The sequence below is a fragment of the Sinohyriopsis cumingii genome, chromosome 9, assembly GCF_028554795.1.
Source record: "Sinohyriopsis cumingii isolate HCF-2022 chromosome 9, ASM2855479v2, whole genome shotgun sequence".
NCBI classification, from domain to species: domain Eukaryota; kingdom Metazoa; phylum Mollusca; class Bivalvia; order Unionida; family Unionidae; genus Sinohyriopsis; species Sinohyriopsis cumingii.
Genome location: NC_142969.1, coordinates 45,629,622 through 45,649,380, shown reverse-complemented (window position 1 = coordinate 45,649,380; position 19,759 = coordinate 45,629,622). Strand labels below are relative to the sequence as shown.

Below are 19,759 nucleotides of genomic sequence, written 5' to 3'. Positions count from 1 at the left end.
ACGCGGTGGCTGACGTTGACACCACATCGACGGCTGTATCTGTGGACACTAGCGTGGTGGTGATAAGCATAGTGTCGATCATCATGGTTTCCACTGAGATCACAGCTTTGGACTACAGGCTGGTTTCCTTGACTGGAAGTTTGATTAAATGACGATCAACCATAACAGCTACGAAGAACGATGAAATTCTTGTCTTGGCCGAAATAAAATTCAGTTAATCTCTGACCATGTGTCAAAGGCGTTTCGTGTTAAATGCTTCTCTGAGAAACGTGGAAGTATATGTGGCCGAAAAATTATGTGATGTGATGTGATTTTGATTTTTAACGTAGCTTTAACAATTTTTCAGTCATATCGCTACGATGTCTGCAATGTGGCAGTTTATAGTGATGTCTAGCACTGGGGCATCATGCCGCAGACATGTAGCATGATGTCCCACCCAGTCACATTATACTGACACCAGGCCGACCAGTCCTAACACTAACCTCTTAATGCTGAACGCCAAGCGAGGCAGCTGTTAGTACCATTTTTTAAGTCTCTGGTATGGCCGAAAAATGAAATAATGGCTGTGTTGCATAATGCATACACGTCGACTGTAATTTGCAAAGTGGCAAGAAGCAAGCTGTCTTACTGGAAACTGTATGCAACTGCAAGCTGCGTGGTGTCAGCTGAAGCGGAAAGAACAGAACAGTGGTAATGACAGAAAAAGAAACGCCGACACAGACTGAGTAGCGACCAATTTCAAACGCTCATCCAACCTAGGATATTTAACAGGCACACATGCACAACAAATATACCACACTCGTCTGCTTTTAGGCTCACGTCACTTTTATACGCTATAGGCTGCTAAGTCAATAGCAGACGCTCGTGAAATTACAGTGTCAATATTTGTTGGAGCAGCTACCTGCTTTAAAGTATAAATTCAAAATCGAACCTCATCTAAGGATATTGTAGTTGACATTAATAATAGTACAAAGACCTCAAAAAGAAAGCAAGCCGTACACAATTTAGCTAATGTACATTAAATACCGTTGGGGCCCCGTGCGGCCGAGTGGTCTAAAGCGCTCACCATTACGGATCACTGCTATCTCACCTCTGTCTGCGTGTGTTCGAGTCTCAGCCTCGGCTAACGTTGGTACGTGAGAAAGCCTGCCAGTAGCTTCTCGTGGGTCGATGGTTCTTCCCGGGGGTTTTCCAGGGTTCTTCCTCCACCAATTATACTGGCCGCCATGTATAGCCTATCTTGTGATGAAAAATGGCGTTAAACCCTACAATAACAACAAAAATTAAATACCGTTAAATGAACGTCGCTAAAATCATAATATAAAGATACCAAAAGGACATCTGGTAACCTGTATATATCAAGCCTAGGGCTGTCCCACTGGTTAACGCACTTAGACCGTCCTGAAACAGAAATCATTCCTTTTCTTACAATTTAGGTGTTTGTTACTACCTCTGGTTATATACATGTTTGAATTATCTCCCATGGAGGTCCTATGGTGAAACCTTGACATTCTGGAAGTAATTCAAACTTAAACGCAATAGCACGTGTTAGAACTGAATCCCCACTAACCTCTTGGGTCGAAATTAAACCTAGAACCTTTAGAGATGTACTCAAGCTATACTTTGAAATGATACCCCCAGAGAACAAAATGCACTGGTATGCATGTATGTATGTATGTATGTATGTATGTATGTTTTGAAGTCAAGGCTAGCACGCAATCAACTTTCATGCTGTAAAATGGATTAAGAAGGACTCTCTAAGTCGCCTCTGTGAAATACAAAGAAAGAAACATTTCGGCCTACCGCGGTTCTGGGCCACATCGTAAATTGCCTAAAAGGATTACTGCTAAGGGTCTCACTTACGAACTATTGTTTTAACATTGACAAAAGTTATTGCGACTAACAAGCCACATTTCTTTACAATATAAGATTAAATTAAAGCCGTCCAGCATATAAGACACTTCAATTTTACATGCAAAAAGAAATTTTGAACCAAATTTGTCTGCAATATCATTTATTAGTCCCGATATTTATTCATTTATTGTTGTGGGGTGGGCAAACCTAAAACACAAGATGTGTTTTCCCCAAATACCAGGGTGAATATCTATATATATTTATATTGAACAAGTGCAATATATATGTGAAATACCTTTGATGTGTACAATTCAACACGATGTATTGCACATACTCACCGTTCTGAATTGACGTAATGATACGGCAGCTCCAAAATTATCTAGTAATAACTTTTCTTATGAACAGTCTTATATGACACTGCCATTGAAATTGTCTACGCTATGAGGCTTCGTCGAAATTCTTTTTAATCATATTGCTTTTATATTGCATCACGTATAAATGCTTCAATACTTTCCTGTAATAATAATACATTGTTTTCAATTAGTCGCGGGGCCCCGAGTGGCCGAGTAGTCTAAGCGCTCACCGTTACGGATCACTGCAATCTCACCTGTCTTCGTGGGTTCGAGTCTCGGGCTCGGCGATGTGGGTACGTGAGAAAGCTTGCCATTAGATTCTCGTGTGTCGGTGATTCTTTCCAGGGTTTTCCCGAGTTTTTCTCCGCCATGTATAGCCTGTCTTGTGCTGAAAAATTGTGTTTAATCCTATAACAACAACATCATTATCAGTTTGTCGCTCTTTATAGGCTAAGCTTATTTATCTACCTTTGAGTGCAGTGAACCAAATATGGTTTATTGACATTTGCGAAATTCAGATACATGTACAGGCCTGGTGAATGTAAGTGCTTTTCCCAGCCTACTATCGTGAGGAGTTTAAACGGGTTCTGGAGATCGGAATATTTTTGGGTCTAGCCTGGCCCTCTGGAGTGGAGTTGGAAATAAGGTAAGAGGGTTCATAACCGTCGAACTCTTGGTCTCTTCGCTTTCCTTCGCGTAGCTGATGTGAACTTAATTTGTTAGAATATAAATATTGTGTAATTTTTTTTATATGGCTCTTTATGCCGTAGACAATTCATATCCATTCGTAAGCTTTACGTAATACCTGCTATCTGTTTAGTATTGCCCAAAACATCACTTTAAATTCGATGGCTTTTTTATGCAATAAATTCCTGCCAATACTGGTTTCCTGTCATTTTCTAGATCAGGGGTGGGCAAACTACGGCCCGCGGGTTTTCATGCGGCCTAGGAACAAGTCGTCATTCGCACTGACTCTGTTTATGTTACTCTGTTTATCAAATAAATGTGCTTCTTTTGAAGTTTAAGTTTTCAAATATTAACAACATATTAACAACTGAAAATTAATTAGATGTTATTTTTTTTTGCTATTTCAGATATTAATTATTTTACCTAATGAACTATGCGGCCCGCGACAAGGTGTAAATTTGTGTATGCGGCACTTGCACTGAAAAGTTTGCCCACCTCTGGTCTAGATGTATAGAAAGAAAAGTTGGAAAATTTATACGTAGCTCCTATTCACACGCACGAGTATCTAGCTGACTCAACATTCCTCTGAAAGAGAGGCGGCACCTGAGGTATTGATTTCTTTAGAAATAGTGCAGCAATCTCCCTTACTGTTGTTTACATAAGCCAAATTACTCGTTCTATAAGTATTATCATATTATAATATGTTTTATGAAAACAACATGAACAATTTTCAGTTGGTACATTGACGATTGTCCGGAATAGAACAATGAGTCACATTTAAATATGATAGTAACTTCTATCTCAGAGTCAGAATTCTTAAGTATCATTAGGATCAAAGTGGATATGAGAAAGCGACGATTTTCATCCGGTAAATGCAAAAAAGGAAACTATTTCACATAAACAGCATTAATATTTTATACTTCGATGAAGGATTGAGAGCATTGAACATTTCTGAGATTAAAATTCCCAAACAAATATATATCTATATCTCGTTATCTATTTATATATCTCTCATTATCTATCTATCTACATACCTACCCTCCTTTCTATCTATCGATCTATCTACATACCTACCCTCCTATCTATCTATCGATCTATCTATCTATATATCGATCTATCTATCTATCGATCGATCTATCTATCTATCTATCCATCTATCTATCTATATATATATATATATATATATATATATATATATATATATATATATATATATATATATATATATACCTACCCTCCTATCTATCTATCTAATTACAGTGTATCCCCTAGGGGTGTAAAATTGAGGGTACAAAAAAACCCTTTGGTGTCAAAACTGGGAGTCAAATAAAAAATGTGGGGGTCAAAAATGTACTGACACATTTTCATACGATTCACTGCACTACTCTCTCTCTCTCTCTCTCTCTCTCTCTCTCTCTCAGAACATACAAATACACCAACATGCACACTTAACAAACAAATGCATTGTCCATTCAAAGAACAATTTTATTAGTTCATTTTTCTTTTAAAGTCGTACTTTTAACAGACTCCTCAACAACATTATAGCCAAACACATTACATATAAGCCAATACAAAAAGTCAAATAAATATTTTTAACCAAATGGGAGTTAATTTGCTGCCTTTAATCAAATGTGTACTATCATAGGTCTCATCGTACTTCGTCCTAGAACACATTTAACCAAAGATCAAGGAGGATACTGATTCATCTTCTTTCTAATAAGTTACACTTGAACTTCAAGATCTTTCTCAGTAAAAGTTAAAAACCAACCAAATCTGCAATGACCCGCTGACTTTGTAATCCAAATAAAGCATTTGTCTCTGCAAGTTTACTGATTTCTATGTTGTGAAATAATGTCTTAGGTTATAATGTGTTCTCCAGATATCTTATGGCAAACGAGGGCCTATTTTTAAAAACTCTAAAATCCTGTCACGAAAGGATTACTCACTTTTGCAGTCTTTGCAATCACGCGATCAGAAGTCACACCGGTAATCATAATGAATATTCCAGTCAAGGGAATAATTTTCTCAATTTTTCATTAAAGTTAGATCCACGGTTACTCTTTTGTGTTCTGCTTCGTTCACTTTCTTCGCTAATGCTTTTTAGTGCATGACGTTTTAATCTGGCGATCACTTTCTAGTGCAACGAGCCTTGATGTTAAATATCTAGAACAGCTTGCTGAGCTCGATGAAAATCGCGAGAAGCTCGCGAGATTAGGGGAAGCTACTCCGTCATAACATTCGCTATGCTAGTCTGATTCATTGTTTTGTATGTTCCCTTTGCTATACGAATAGGGGAGAGCAAGGCAGGGAGCAAGCAAAGCGGGAAACCAGTCATTGCCTATACGCGAAGTATATACAATGTCATTCATCGACCAATGCATTGGGTATTAAATAAATCCTGATCATACTATGAAAATCCTTTGCGTCACAAAAACGCACGGTAACAAAATGTGTGCGTCAATTTTCTCCAGCGTGCGTCCCTGACGCACAAATGTGGGTAAAGGGAAACACTGATTTAATTAATAATATTATCTATCTATCTAATCTATCTATTTCTCTATATCTCTATCTATCTATCGTTCTATCTATCTATCTATATATCTATCTACCTCTCGATTTCCATCTATCTATCTCTCGCTCTCTATCTATCTATATATATATATATATATATATATATATATATATATATATATATATATATATATATATATATATATATATATATATATATATATATATATATATCTGTCTATCTGTCTATCTATCTATCACTTTAGATTGATCAGACAGGAGACGCTCTTGACAAACAACAATTTATGGCTGGGACTGACCAAGATTCCAGTAAAAAGCTTAAACTTTATGATATCCGCCGACAGTCTGATTTAGGAACAACTCTTCGCAGGAAAACAACAGAAGAAAGAAATGATAAGGTAATAATGAGACAGAAAGAGAGCAGCCAGTACCCATTTAGGTAATTACGTTTCATTAGGGATGACTGTATCATTTATGTCTATTGCTATATGCATTAACACTTTTCAGTGATGGTCGTTGCTTTCATGCGCCAATCTGTTACAGAATCTAACTAAAATCTGTACACTGCATTAAGTGTTTATACATAGTTGCAAGTACATCTTGTGTAGTCTTCAATCTCTCCGGAATTATAAAGCATACAATATATTTTCAAGAAAGTGTAGGTAAGCAGTAAAACTAAATATACTGAAAATCTCGTTACTTACTCTGTGTGTGTGTGTGTGTGTGTGTGTGTGTGTGTGTGTGTGTGATTTGGATTTTTAACGTAGCTTTAACAATTTTTCAGTCATATCGCTACGATGTCTGCAGAGTGGCAGTTTATAGCGATATCTAAGCACAAGGGCATCAACCCGCAGACATGTAGCATGATGTCCCACCCAGTCACATTATCCTGACACCAGGATTAGCTATCCTAACACCAACGTCTTAATGCTGAGCGCCAAGCGAGGCAGATGCTATTACCATTTTTATAAGTCTTTGGTATGACTCGGCCAGGGTTCGAACCCACGACCTCGTGCATCTGAGCCGGACGCTCAAACCACTTAGGCCACCGGAATGGTTAGTTATTGTAGAGAGATGCTTTGTTCCTTATCTAGTGTTGTGATCACGTTGGCAGGGGTCATCGGAAGTGTTGATAGGTAGGATAGGGACAGTCATTAAGCGCAAGACGATGCATATATTTCAACGAGGAACGATTGGATTCAGTTTCCAAGCGGAATATCTGTCATAGGCTGGAAGTATGGGGTTTTATACACGTTACAACTCCATATGGTTATTACTGGTGCAACGTCTTCAAGTTCTTATTTATTAACACGCTATCTTAATTTTTTCTTTTATTTATGACAAGAAGTACTACGCATTTTTCAATTCTGTTTTCTACATCACAATAATAAAGACTCTGCTTTCTTCTCCTTTTAACGGTACGTATTTAAAGTTGAGGACACAGGGAGAATTTGACACATTGGTCATGGGGAAATGGAAATTTAAAATTGGGGACTCTCTGGGAACCTCTGGTAATTTAGCACTGAATGGACACTTTGAGGAATTTTACAACTTTTAACATTGTCGGCCACTCAGGGAATCTATGGGAATTTAACATTTAATCTAACACACGTTCTTACTGACCATCACCTTCACCAACCGACCACAGCCACATATCATGAGAAACAGACTCTTCTTTACCAAACCCCATACACTGACAAAATGGGGAATTGCTGATGGCTATTGACATATAGTCATACTGTCCAGAAGACAAACATAGGCGTGGTAACATCCGAACATACTGCCCAACACTCACAAATACTGCCTAATGCAGTCTTCCTAACTCTTCATAAGTAACACTGAATTTCCGAACCTGACTACATTCAGAGACAAAACAAGCCCTATATACAGTGCTAAAATGTTCGAGATAAAATCCAACAATGAAATTACAAAGTTGAACCGGAAATTAGTGCGAATAAAATGGAGCCACCAAATAATTATTAAAATGGCCTAGACTAAAGGACATCCTAGAATAACGAAACAGACGATGGATTTTATGTAAGACTAAATCATGATAGAAAAGTTTCAATTCAATAATATCGGAAAATTGCAAAACCATTAAAAATACTAAACGCCATTAAAATTGTAATAATGTTAACAATTTTAAAAATGAAATGGAAACGTTTCTAAAGTGTAATAAAATTTTTTAAATAATTTAAGAAATCTTTAAAAAGTTAAATATTTAAATTAAGAGATACAAAATGGTAATAACTAAGACATCTTTCAGCAAAAACTCAAAAGATGAAAGGTTCCATAAATATATTTGCAAAATTGCAAATGTTATCTTTTTCAAAAGTCAGGATTTAATAAACAGATATGATTAATAGGAACATCCACCTTCAAAAGAAGATAAAAAGCGAAAATAAAAAACCATTATAGAATTAAAACTATGATTCATAAAACCAGACGTATAAACTAAAACAAGATTTATACACAAATTATTTAGAAGAAAAGATAAAAAGTAAAACCAAAAACCCAAAAAGTTAAAAATAAATTTAAAAAAGTAAACATAAAATTTAAAAATTACAGAACAAATTCAACCAAATAATGATAAAGAAGATGTTAGGTAAAGAAACGAGCATTTACATACATACATACATACATACATACATACATACATACATACATACATGCGTGATGCGTGCGTGCGTGCGTATTACAGGATTTAAAAATGAATGACAAAAAATTAAAAACAAAGTGTAATTCAATTTTTAACATAGAAGATTTAGTTAAAGACAATATAAATCAAAAATTATAACACAATTTAAGTAAATAAGAACAAATCTGAAAAAATAATAAAAACCAAGCAAAACTTTCAACAATGCAAACAAAATTTAAAATCATTCGTGAAAAATTGGGGGGGTCTTAAAAAAACAAAACTTACTAACGAATAAGCATCCTTGCCGACCGACATGGTCTTATTAACCAAATACACGGCTTCACTCGCAACATCACCATTACCGACCAACACACAGCCTTACTTACCAACACTCAGAAGCATATTGTCTCATCTAACGCACAACCTAACTGACGAATACTCAGTCATACTGACCAACACTCATACACCTACAATATCAATTTTTAAGGGCAATGTATAGCATGTGTATAGTTATGCTTATTAACAACAATTCTTACAGACATAAATCATTCCTGAAACAATCACTGATATATACAAAGAAACTGATGAGGAAAGGAAGGGTTATGTGATGGTCACTAACACGCGTAATTACATCCAACACCCACCTTTACCATCTAATACTTCTTATATACAAAACGGACGCAGAAGTTGAGAGTTTTCTAATGATATGATTAATAACACACGAAATAACAATTCATCACCCATCATAACTTTCCAATACACACGTTTAAGAAAAACGACGATTGAAAGAGAAATAAAATTGGAAGAGTGGTAAATGATAGTTAAGGTCACTAATAATTCTATTAACCATTCAATATAAACGTATGCAAAGGAAATAAAAGAGAAAACGAGGATTAATATGATGAGTACTAATTCACATAATTACAACCCATCACCAACCCTTACAAATCGAAGGATGATAAATGAGGGTATCTCACACCTACCTATCGACAAAAAAGTCATTATTATTAACAAGCAAACAAGTGTATATTCTTACTAGCAAAGAAATAGACCACTCCGGTGGCCTGGTAGTTAGAGCGTCCACCTCAGATGCGGGAGGTCGTGGGTTCGATCCCCGGCCGAGTCATACCAAAGACTTACAAACATTTTACCAACAGCTGCCTCGCTTGGCGCTCAGCATTAAGAGGTTAGTGTTAAGACTGGACGGCCTGGTGTCGGGATAATGTGACTGGGTGGGACATCATGCTACATGTCTGCGGCATGATGCCCCAGTGCTAGACATCACTATAAACTGTCACACTGCAGGCATCGTAGCCATATGACTGAAACATTGTTAAAGCTACGTTAAAAATCCAAATCACACACGCACAAAAAAATAACTAAAAACAAACACACACCCTTATGAACAATCAAAAACTAACCCTTACATTCAAAACCGACAAGGGCTAGTTTCTTAGTTCGTGTTTGTTTTTGTTTTGCTTTGTTTCGTATTTCCTTTGTTTTCTTTCTATAATCCATACATATATGCAAACACTTTTTTATATTAAACGGTGTAAACGAGCAGGTATGGGCACTAACGCATGCATGCACACACCCATATATATACAGACATGCATATACAAGCCATTTGAGGGAACTAAGTCAATGGATGAAATATGGATTTTTTAAAGAAATTTTGGAATTCTAAACGTATACTATCTTTCAAGAAATCATCAAAAGTAATGAAGAAATACAGTTTGATAAGCAATACATCCTTATTACTAAAATAGGTTACTGTGGCCTATATTTCATTTTTCAATCACAATGTCCAACTGATGCTTCAAAGATTATTTTATTTGTACTATGTTTACATCTTACAATCAATGCTTTACTATCACAGGTTCAGTTTCCCTATTAAGTACTATATATTGTATATGGTGACAGGATATCAGCTGGCTAAGTGTATATTATTCGTGTGAAAGAGTAGTGGACTTTATAATCATGTGATACTTCAGCTATAGTGGTTAATCAAGGTAATTACTGATGCATCAACTATGTTTCTAAAAGTGATGATACCTTCTGTCACTCTAATGTTACCCATAAGTCGTAACTTCCTTGGAATACAATCTGGCTTCTATAATTAGTCAATAATGATATTCTAAAGTAAACTGTAAGATTACCAATAAGAAAAAGTATTCTGTTGTTTTATGAAATAAGTATAGAACATCTATTTCGAAAATATATATTTTTGAAAAAAATTCTCTTTCATTGTTTTATTCTTTTATGTCCCTTCACAGTTCCAGCATGTCGCAGGTAAATATTATTTCAATCTGCATGTATTTTCTGCGTCATGATCAATGTTTACCCTAGCTACCAGAGACTTAAATGTTTTGTAAAGGTGAGTAATGTAACCATTGATTATGTTCTAATTTGTTCTGTTTTAAAACTGAGTGATCACTATAAATAGTATTGCACGTCCACTTGAAAAGAAAACTACGTGATCAAGAAAGTAAATTCGCAGAAGTTTTTTAAAAGTTAAACTCACAAATGCAAAATCACATATCGTACTAGTCTGACCTGTCCAGACTGTGTACCGATCAAACCCAAAGCCGCATAACCCTGGCTAACATAATGCTTGAGGCATCTCATTATTGCAGAAATGTTGGTCACTGTATAACAATGAAGCAAAGCCGATATGTTCGTTATTCCATCCTCAAACCGAAAGGAGATTTAGAACTTCAAAGTTACGACAGTTGAACATAAGTTCATCTTCCTTCTTTTCGTTTGCTTTGTTTTGTTTGTTTTGTTTTTAGCGGTTATTTTGTTGTTTTTAGGGTGGGTGGGTTCGTCTCTTTTGTGTATTTCCTAAGACAGTTTCATGACTAGGGGGTTAATTACCTACTTTCACGTGGGATTCTGTTCTTAATAAGGAAATATTTTACCTCATTACTGAATGTCACATGCATTTTTTCTGTTCTTGTCTTTTTTGCTTTGTAATACGGTTGACTGAATAAACAATGAACTTGAAAAGGAAAGCGGTAACTCGCTTTCATTACGCCTCATTGATTTTGAATTAGATCACATGTTCGGACAACAAACAAAATTAATTTCAACATCTTTTAATTCCATATTTCGACACTTTCTTTCCATATGAAAATACGTTGAATTCTGTTTCATTAAACTTGCCACTCAATTCCCTTTCAGCAAAAGCATTCCTGTTAGCTGACGGAAAATTTTGTTAAACGTAAAGCCTTTTGTTTTATTTTTCTTTTCAGGGATTTACTGGACTGTCCTCGTCTGAATCTGAAAGCAGTGTTCAAGAGAAAAGTGACCGCCTGAGTACAGGCGTTCCTAAGATATACTCAGTTCAAAGAAATAGGATCAGCACTTTATATCCACAACAACTGGATAATACACAGGTAGACAGATAGCAATAAGTTGTTTTAATGTTGTATATATGTATACATAACTGTAAAAGTAACCCCAGTATGCAAATGATACAAGCAGGCATGAGACTAAATATTTTCTTGTTCGTTTTGTCTTTCCGACTTCCTTCCATCTCTGTGTGAATAAGTTGGTTCTGTTTTTTTTACTTGTGTCAATTGTGTAGGTGGGGGCTGTGCCAATAAATGAGTAAATATCCAGTAATTGTCACATTTATTGAAGCTTAAATCTTCCGTTCATTACCGATAGTTTCCAGTGATTATTGATCGTGTAGAATGAAAAGATTGTAAAGTGTGTTCATTGATTTATTCATGGAAATACATTTTAAACTGAATTACGCTTGACCTTTTATTCATTGAACTCAGCTAGCGAATAGATATGGCCATTCAAAATTTCACGAAGAACGTCATAATAATGCACTTTCTAAAATATTACCTAACCTTTTTAGAGACGATAACGTGCTTAAGAGCCCAAATAAAGACAAGTAACTCCTCATATGTGATAACTTAATAAAAAGTTTTCTCGTTTTTATTGTCTCTGATGTATCAAAGTCTTGCTCAAAATATGTATTCATTATAATCACGTTCTTCATCATCATCGTCATTTCTTTCCGTAGAAGATTACATGATATGATAATGTGACTGGGTGGGACATGCTGTCACATGTCTTCGGCATGATGCCTCAGTGGTAGACATCACTGTAAAGTGCCACACTGCATACAATGTTGCAGAATAGAAACCGAGTGGGTTTTGGATTAAATGAATAACACAAACACAATGTGTGAAAAATGGAAATTTATAAAATGAATTAATAAAGAAAAATATATGGTGCATAAATACACTGATACAATGATTCTCTCACGCTCTCAACATACGATTGATCCAATCACTCTACACAAACATTCACACATTGAAAATAAACCAAAAGTATGAATTCAATATGAAATACAGATTCAAGAAACCTCATGGACTGCAGATACGTTTCAAATAATAGTATGCACTGTAAGAGAGATTCACATAATCTCACGTATGGACTTATTAAGATTCAAATAATCTTAAGGAATTCAAATGTGTTTCAAATAATAGTATGCACTGTAAGTAAGATTCACATAATCTCCTGGAATACAACTAAGATTCAAAATAATCTCATGAACATGAAAATGTACCCAACTGAAACAACGATTGGAACAAACGTATGCTTCTTGACCCTTTTACAGTCGTACGATTCATAAACTGATGAACCGCCCAGTTTCACCGAGTCCTTGGGTTGGCCCACACTTTAATCGGCCGCTCGCACCCTTCACGGATCCACCACATGTACAGTCATACGTATACACACGTACAGACAGCATCCAGCACCCTTGAATTAGCTACGTCTACATTCGTGGCTCCACCACATGTACATACATACTTACATACATACATACGTATCAAAAGCACGCAGCCCTAAATACTCTGGAAACTCCAGACAGCTCTAATCAGCTCGAGTCAAGCTCTAGTCAGCTCCAGTCAAGCTCTAGTCAGCTACAATAAAACCAAACTGGTCATAATAATGGGTTCTGAAAAATCTCTTGATATATGCTGATACGTTTAACTCGTATAGCAACTTGTAATTCATAGTTCACAACGTTTCAAATCTGCGTTGTAATAAATGCATCATTACACGATATGACATTACACACTGAATAAGCTTCGAATATCAAATGAAATATAAATTTAATACTTACCCCTATGGCTGGAGAACACAATGGAGAGCGTACACTCCTTGACGAGATCCAAAACGACCAGTGTGTCGGTTAGAAATTGATCTTCCTTAAATCCATTGGAGAGTGAATAATAGTCAGGGTAAAATACCCGTACATATCATGTTTTTAATGTCCCTCGTCGCAAGTAATTTCCGGCGAGGTACATGTTAGTACAGTCGCTTACCTGGAAAAACACTTATTCACCCTAGATAACGTTGTACGCATGTACAACGAAAAATAGTCAATTAGTTCTATGGCAAAACCAAGTTATTTTTATGCCTAATTCTGTGACAGACATCGTAGCGACATGACAGAAACATTGTTAAAACTACGTCAGAAATCCAAATCACACACACACGCACACACAAAATCATTAAACTTTAATGAGGTTACAAACTAAATTAATAAATTAACAATTAATTAAATAATCATTTTTCAAAACTGCCATTTTAAAGCCTCTGCTGATTTAAATAACTACCGCCCAGTTTCTAATCTCCCATTCATGTTAAAAATCTTAGAAAAGGTTGTTCTATCCCAGCTTGTATATCATCTGAATTCAAACAGTCTTTGTAGCCATATACAATCTGCATATCGCCCTTGCCACAGTAATGAAACTATTCTTCTAAAAGTAGTTAATGACATTCTTTCTGCGATGGATAGCGGAAGGACTACAATCCTCACCTTCCTTGATTTGTCTGCAGCATTTGAAACAATAGACCATGACATATCACTTCACCGTCTCCAGCATGTATTTGGCATTCATGATACAGCCTTATGTGGTTCAAGTCATACTTGGTCAACAGGAAACAAATTGTATCTGCAAATGGAATACAGTCCAGCTCAGTTGATCTATATTGTGGTGTTCCACAGGTGTCTGTTCTTGGACCTGTTCTCTTCATTCTGTACACTCAGTCGCTCTCAAGTGTCATAGATCATCATCCAGTGTCTCACCAACTGTACGCTGATGACACCCAAATATACAAATCTAGCCACCCAACTGAAGTTGATGCTACCATCCATGGTGTAGAGAGGTGCAGTTCTGATGTGAAATCATTGATGACATGTAACAAGCTGCAGATGAATGATGATAAACCTGAGGCCATTCCGATCACAACACAAAGACTTTCTCAGTCACATCCTTTACCTAAAATAATAAATATCTGTAACACCAACATTAAATTCACACAGTCAGTACGAAACATAGGTGTTATTCTGGACAGTACTCTCACGTTGCAGCAACATATCATAAACATATACAAGGCTGCATATCTTGAGCTGAGACGCATCAGATCCATTCGCAAGTACCTTTCAGTTGATGCCACTAAAACACTTGTATGTTCATTAGTACTTTCAAGACTGGACTATTGTAACTCAGTTATGTCTGGTTCATCTCAATATCTACTTCAGAATCTTCAAAAAGTTCAAAACACAGCTGCTCGGATCATACTTAGAGTACCACGATCAGAGCACACCTCCCCGCTGCTCTGTACCCTACACTGGCTATCCATTCGATCCGAAATCAAACACAAAATGTGTTCTCCATGCTACGTTTCCCTGACGGACTCCAATCCAACATTCCTATCCGACCTCACCCCCTGTGTACACAGCAGCAAGATACTTACGCTCCTCTTCTGACGATCGTATACTCATTATTCTCACTACGAAAATGAAGTCATATGGACAACGTTCGTTTGCATACCAGGGTCCAGCAACGTGGAATGAATTGCCCACTGAACTTAGACACAAAGACACGGTGATCCCATTCAAGAGTGCTCTTAAAACTCACTTATTTCTACTGCAAGAACAAACTTAAAGACCTAATAATGTTCCCTACCTTAAATATTTTCAGCATGTTTTTTATGTTTTTTAATTTCATGGTGTGTTTTTTGTTGTTGTTGTTGTTGTAATAATATCATTATATATGGGTTTTTTTTGTTATGTGTGTTGTCTAATTTGTAAAGCGCTTAGAGCTTCTAAAGATTAGGCGCTATATAAAGTCCTCATTATTATTATTATTATTATTATTATTATTATTATTATTATTATTATTAAACACTTGTAAATACATTCAGCGAAAGATGGAGGAAAACTGCAACCAAACCTCGTATGGAGAAAAACAATAATAGGCCATAGGAGCGAGAGAAAACATTTCGTGCATACAAAAATGTAAAGAGACATTTAGTACGAGTTTCATAAGATGCCTTTGCTGTTATATAGAATAACATCTTTCAAAATGATCGCATTATATCCATCATTAAATGTTCATGATCTGCAGCAGCTGCAGGTTACAAAACGTTTAAATATACTGCATACTGTATGATAAAGTAAGCTGCGTACTAGACGAAAACGTTAGAGCTTTATTTGCCAATTACAAACGCTGGTAAACTTTCACCAATGAGATACTGCAGTTGCAGCTCATCTTCTTCGTTAAATAATGTAACATTTAGGCTTAGTGGAAATCTATCAGTAAAGACGTTCCAGAAAGAGTTTTTCTGAAACTCGACGTACAAGGCGTATCAAGTGTGTATAAATATTCTCATGTCGAATACACCTACTGAGTTTTGTTTGAGAAACAGCAGCCCATAGTCTAGCTATATAATCAAATGCTTTACTGGATTGGATTAGTTTAGCCCTTTGACATAATGACCCAGGTCTCAAGAATTAATACATTAAAGAGCACCTGCTTTATTAGACATTCGAACTCTTCATAGATTATTTTCAAATCCAGCATTTTCGACCTTTCAATTTTTTACCTATTAGTAGTGAATGGGGATACCCGAGCGACAATGGGAATTAGCATTACAGACCCCTCCCCCCGGGACAATCTGGCGACAATGGAAAATTAACATGGAGAAAAATCGTGGGACTATTGAGCGACAAGGGAAATTAACATGGAGAAAAATCGTGGGACTGTTGAGCGACAAGGGAAATTAACATGGAGAAAAATCGTGGGACTGTTGAGCGACAAAGGAATTTAAACAGGGTGGGACTGTATAGCGTCAAGGGAAATTGAACATGGGATTTTTTTTTTTTTAAAATTTAAAAAAAAAAGGGGTAGGCAATCGAAAGTCATTCTCTTTTCGAGACCTATGAGTGGCCCTGAAAAGGGCCTTTGGGTTTTTTTCTTCTTCTAACTCCTTAACTTCTTCCACCATCCTCTTATTTTTTCCATCATTCCTTTCTTCTTCTTTTCTGTTTCCGGCATCCAGTCCGGGTGACCCATGGCTCGGAACTTCTCTTGGATTTTCATCCAGTTAGCGTTTAGTTTCTCTAGTTCTTCCTTTTTTCTATTTTCTTCTTCTTTTCTTTCCTTTGACCACTTTTCTTTGATCTTCTTGACCTCTTCGGTCAGCACATTCCTCATTACTTCTTCCGCTTTCTTAAGCTTGTCAAAGCCCCACTTCATAAAAGACCAATCTGTCCATTCTACAATGTCTTCTAAAAAACACCTTACACTCGTCACATAAACTATGGCTTCTTTCAACTTGCCCACTTTCACATACGGTGGGTTAATTAAACCTCTGATTCTCTTCTCCTCATCCTCCATCATTTCTTTCACAATATCGATGGCTAAGTGGAGGCTGGTTACTTGTCTTGAGACGAAGTCTTTTGTCACTGCATGCCTCCATTCCTGTTCAAGCCTTTCTGCTACATTCAATCCATCCACCATCCAATACCAACTTCCCATAAGGTTGTTATACAAAGCTGAAGCTGCTGGCATCTTCTTGTTTGCTTATTCCGTAGAATGGGCTCCAATGGCAAAACTGTTAGTTTTATAGTTAAAGCGCGGACGTGATGGAAAACATCCCCCAAGACATAAAATTGATATTACCTAGATCATGACCAAACAACGCGCGGACGTGAAGGAAAACATCCCCCTACTTTTCTCATTTCATATAATATACTATCCACATACGCGAACCATCAATAAACGAACCCCAAATCTACTATTTACACACGCAAGTCATTAAAACGAAATCCATAATCTACTATCCACACAATCGTACGTGATCGGTTACAAAACCCTAACTATACTTTCCACATACTCTAAGAAACAATAAACTAACTCATAATCTACTATTCACACAAACGTACATGAGCTCTTGCAAACACAAACACATGCACAAACACATACCCTCACACCAAAAAAAAAAGAAAGAGTCAGTGTTTATATTCACACTACTCTACCTACACACATTGGCAAATCGATTGTTATTTCTTTTCTAGAGTATTGGGTAGCCCTGAAAAGGGCTGTTGGTTTTTAACTCCAGATGCACCTATCTAATGCTGGCACATTCCTGGCCTGGCGCCACACACACATCTTCTTCCCCAGTCTCTTTTCACTCTTTCTGGGGGAAGAGCAGAGGCGGGATATGTGGCTTCAGAATCCCAAGTTTCTGTCTCTGGGATTCTGAAATTTCCTCTCTCCTTTTCCTCCTCTTCTTTTTTTCTTCTTTCCTCCTCCTCTTTCATCCTTGCTTCTTCGACAATGGCCTCCGCGGTCAGTTCATTTAGTATGCGCCTGGCATATTCCAGGTGCATCTGGAGTTCTAGCAGTTTCACAATTCTGGTATTCATTGTTTTGTCAACGAATGAACAGGGCAGCTAGACTGCCCAGCGAGTTTCAATTTATAGTGAAAGCGCGGACGTGAAGGAAAACATCCCCCTAAAAAACATAAAATTGATCTTGCCTAGATCATAACCAAACAAACGCGCGGACCTAAAAGAAACACTCACTCACTTTTTTTATACTGCCCATCACTATTCTAAAAATATTTTTCATTAATCACTTCAATATACTATCCACATACTCAAAGCAATCAAACCCCAAATCTACTCTCCCCACACCTCAAACAGCAAAAAAAAACACGATCTTAATCTACTATCCACACCAACGTACGTGAGCACTTACAAACACACAATCCTATACACAAATACATACCCTCACACTATAAAAAAGAGTTAGTGTTTATATTCACACTACTCTACCTACACACATTGGCAAATCGATTGTTATTTCTTTTCTAGAGTATTGGGGTAGCCCTGAAAAGGGCTGGTTTTTTTTGTTTGCTTTGGCAATCTTTTAGTTTCTAAGAATGCGATGTCCTCTGAGGATAGACTTTCTGGCGATAGGTCTGCTTCTTCGGAAAGAGAAGAAGAACTCTTTGGTGTCGATACGACAATCGACAAAGCCTCTGTCAGGTTCAGGTTGCTGCTGCTGCTGCTGCTGTTGTTGTTGCTGCTGTTGCTGCTGTCTCTGAAGTCTGTATTTCTCTGTCCATTCTTCTTTCTCCCTGTTCACTTCTTCTCTGAAGAGCTCTTCTATCAGGTCTTCAGTGACTTTTAACATTCTCACATTCTCTATCTCTTCTGGCTTCGGTATCAGACTGTGTCTGACCCTATGCAAATTCACGTAGGCTTCGTTGAGCTTAGCTAGTTTGGAGCACATCTTCGTAGGAGGATGAGTCGACAATGGATGGTTAGACTGGAAACTACCCCGGTTCCTAAAGTCAAAGCGCGGACGTGAAGGAAAACATCCCTCCACGGTTTTCGAGTCGCAACGTTCAATGAGTGTCATGAGAGGGATAGTAAGAAGTCAAAGAGCATGAATCAAACATTCTTATAGCCAAACAAAAGACAAAGGCATTTTTTTTCAAAACACAACATTTTTTATTCAAAATCACTTAACACTAACCAACAACTCTAACATTTTTAACAATAATCTAACCATATAACATCAAACATTTTTTTTCAATTCACACTCTACTTTAAACAGGGCTGACAAAGTTGTGAATGAAATTGTGATTTCCACTGTTGGAAGTCATTAGGCCATTGATGGACACTACGTTTCCTAGCTTGAGACAAAAGATAAGCATAATGGTCACAAAACCATCGATCTACTTTCACATCATTTCTTGAAGAAGAACGAGGATCAAAATGAGTCACTAAATGTTCTAAGGAATAGCCCAGGCTGCGATGATGCAGAAAATACACACAATATTGTCCACATACCAAGGAATCTGTGCCTTGTAATTTCACATTACTGAATCGGGTGGTCTGAGCATTTCTTCTCATAAAGTCGATGATATCGTCTTCCAAAGGGGGCAATCCGTACGAATCGAAATATTCCACACATCCTTCTTGAGGAAAGTAGACGGCTACCCAGTGGGTTCCTGGGAGATGACTGTCGTCCGTGTTGATCACATAAGCTAGATGGTCTTGAGGTTTGCGATGAGGGAGTTCATCTTTAGCACAGACGACAGGATTCCAAGAAGCCGTATACGAACTGTGGTTCAAAAGGTAATAAAGTTCCCAGGTATCCATGTTTTGTGTGGGTTTTTTTTCTTCTTCACAGGTAATAATAAGTCATCAATTCGATCCTGACTTTTTGCTTGAAAATGTCTGACAAATAACCGTTTCTTCGTTTCGTCTCCTCACTTTGATTCAGGAGAGCTTCGATACGATCGATCTCTTGAGTGGTTAATGGTGGACAAGAATGTTCACGCAAGTCTTTATACCACTGATGCA

The 19,759-nt window shown here is 36.9% G+C and overlaps 1 protein-coding gene across 2 annotated transcripts in view; it reads left to right on the top strand.

The window, feature by feature from the left end:
- The first annotated feature begins 2,256 nt into the window (after nucleotides 1–2,256).
- The window catches only part of LOC149791729 (uncharacterized), a 38,914-nt gene continuing 21,411 nt past the window's right edge, over nucleotides 2,257–19,759 (top strand). The window contains exons 1-4 of one of the 2 annotated variants that reach the window (XM_089969245.1): nucleotides 2,257–2,853; nucleotides 3,302–3,502; nucleotides 5,672–5,824; nucleotides 11,319–11,462. In XM_089969245.1, the coding sequence (XP_089825371.1) occupies nucleotides 5,711–5,824; nucleotides 11,319–11,462 (258 nt within the window). In that variant the 5' untranslated portion in view covers nucleotides 2,257–2,853; nucleotides 3,302–3,502; nucleotides 5,672–5,710. The remainder of the gene's footprint in view (nucleotides 2,854–3,301; nucleotides 3,503–5,671; nucleotides 5,825–11,318; nucleotides 11,463–19,759) is intronic. The other variant, XM_089969244.1, reaches the window with a different exon arrangement.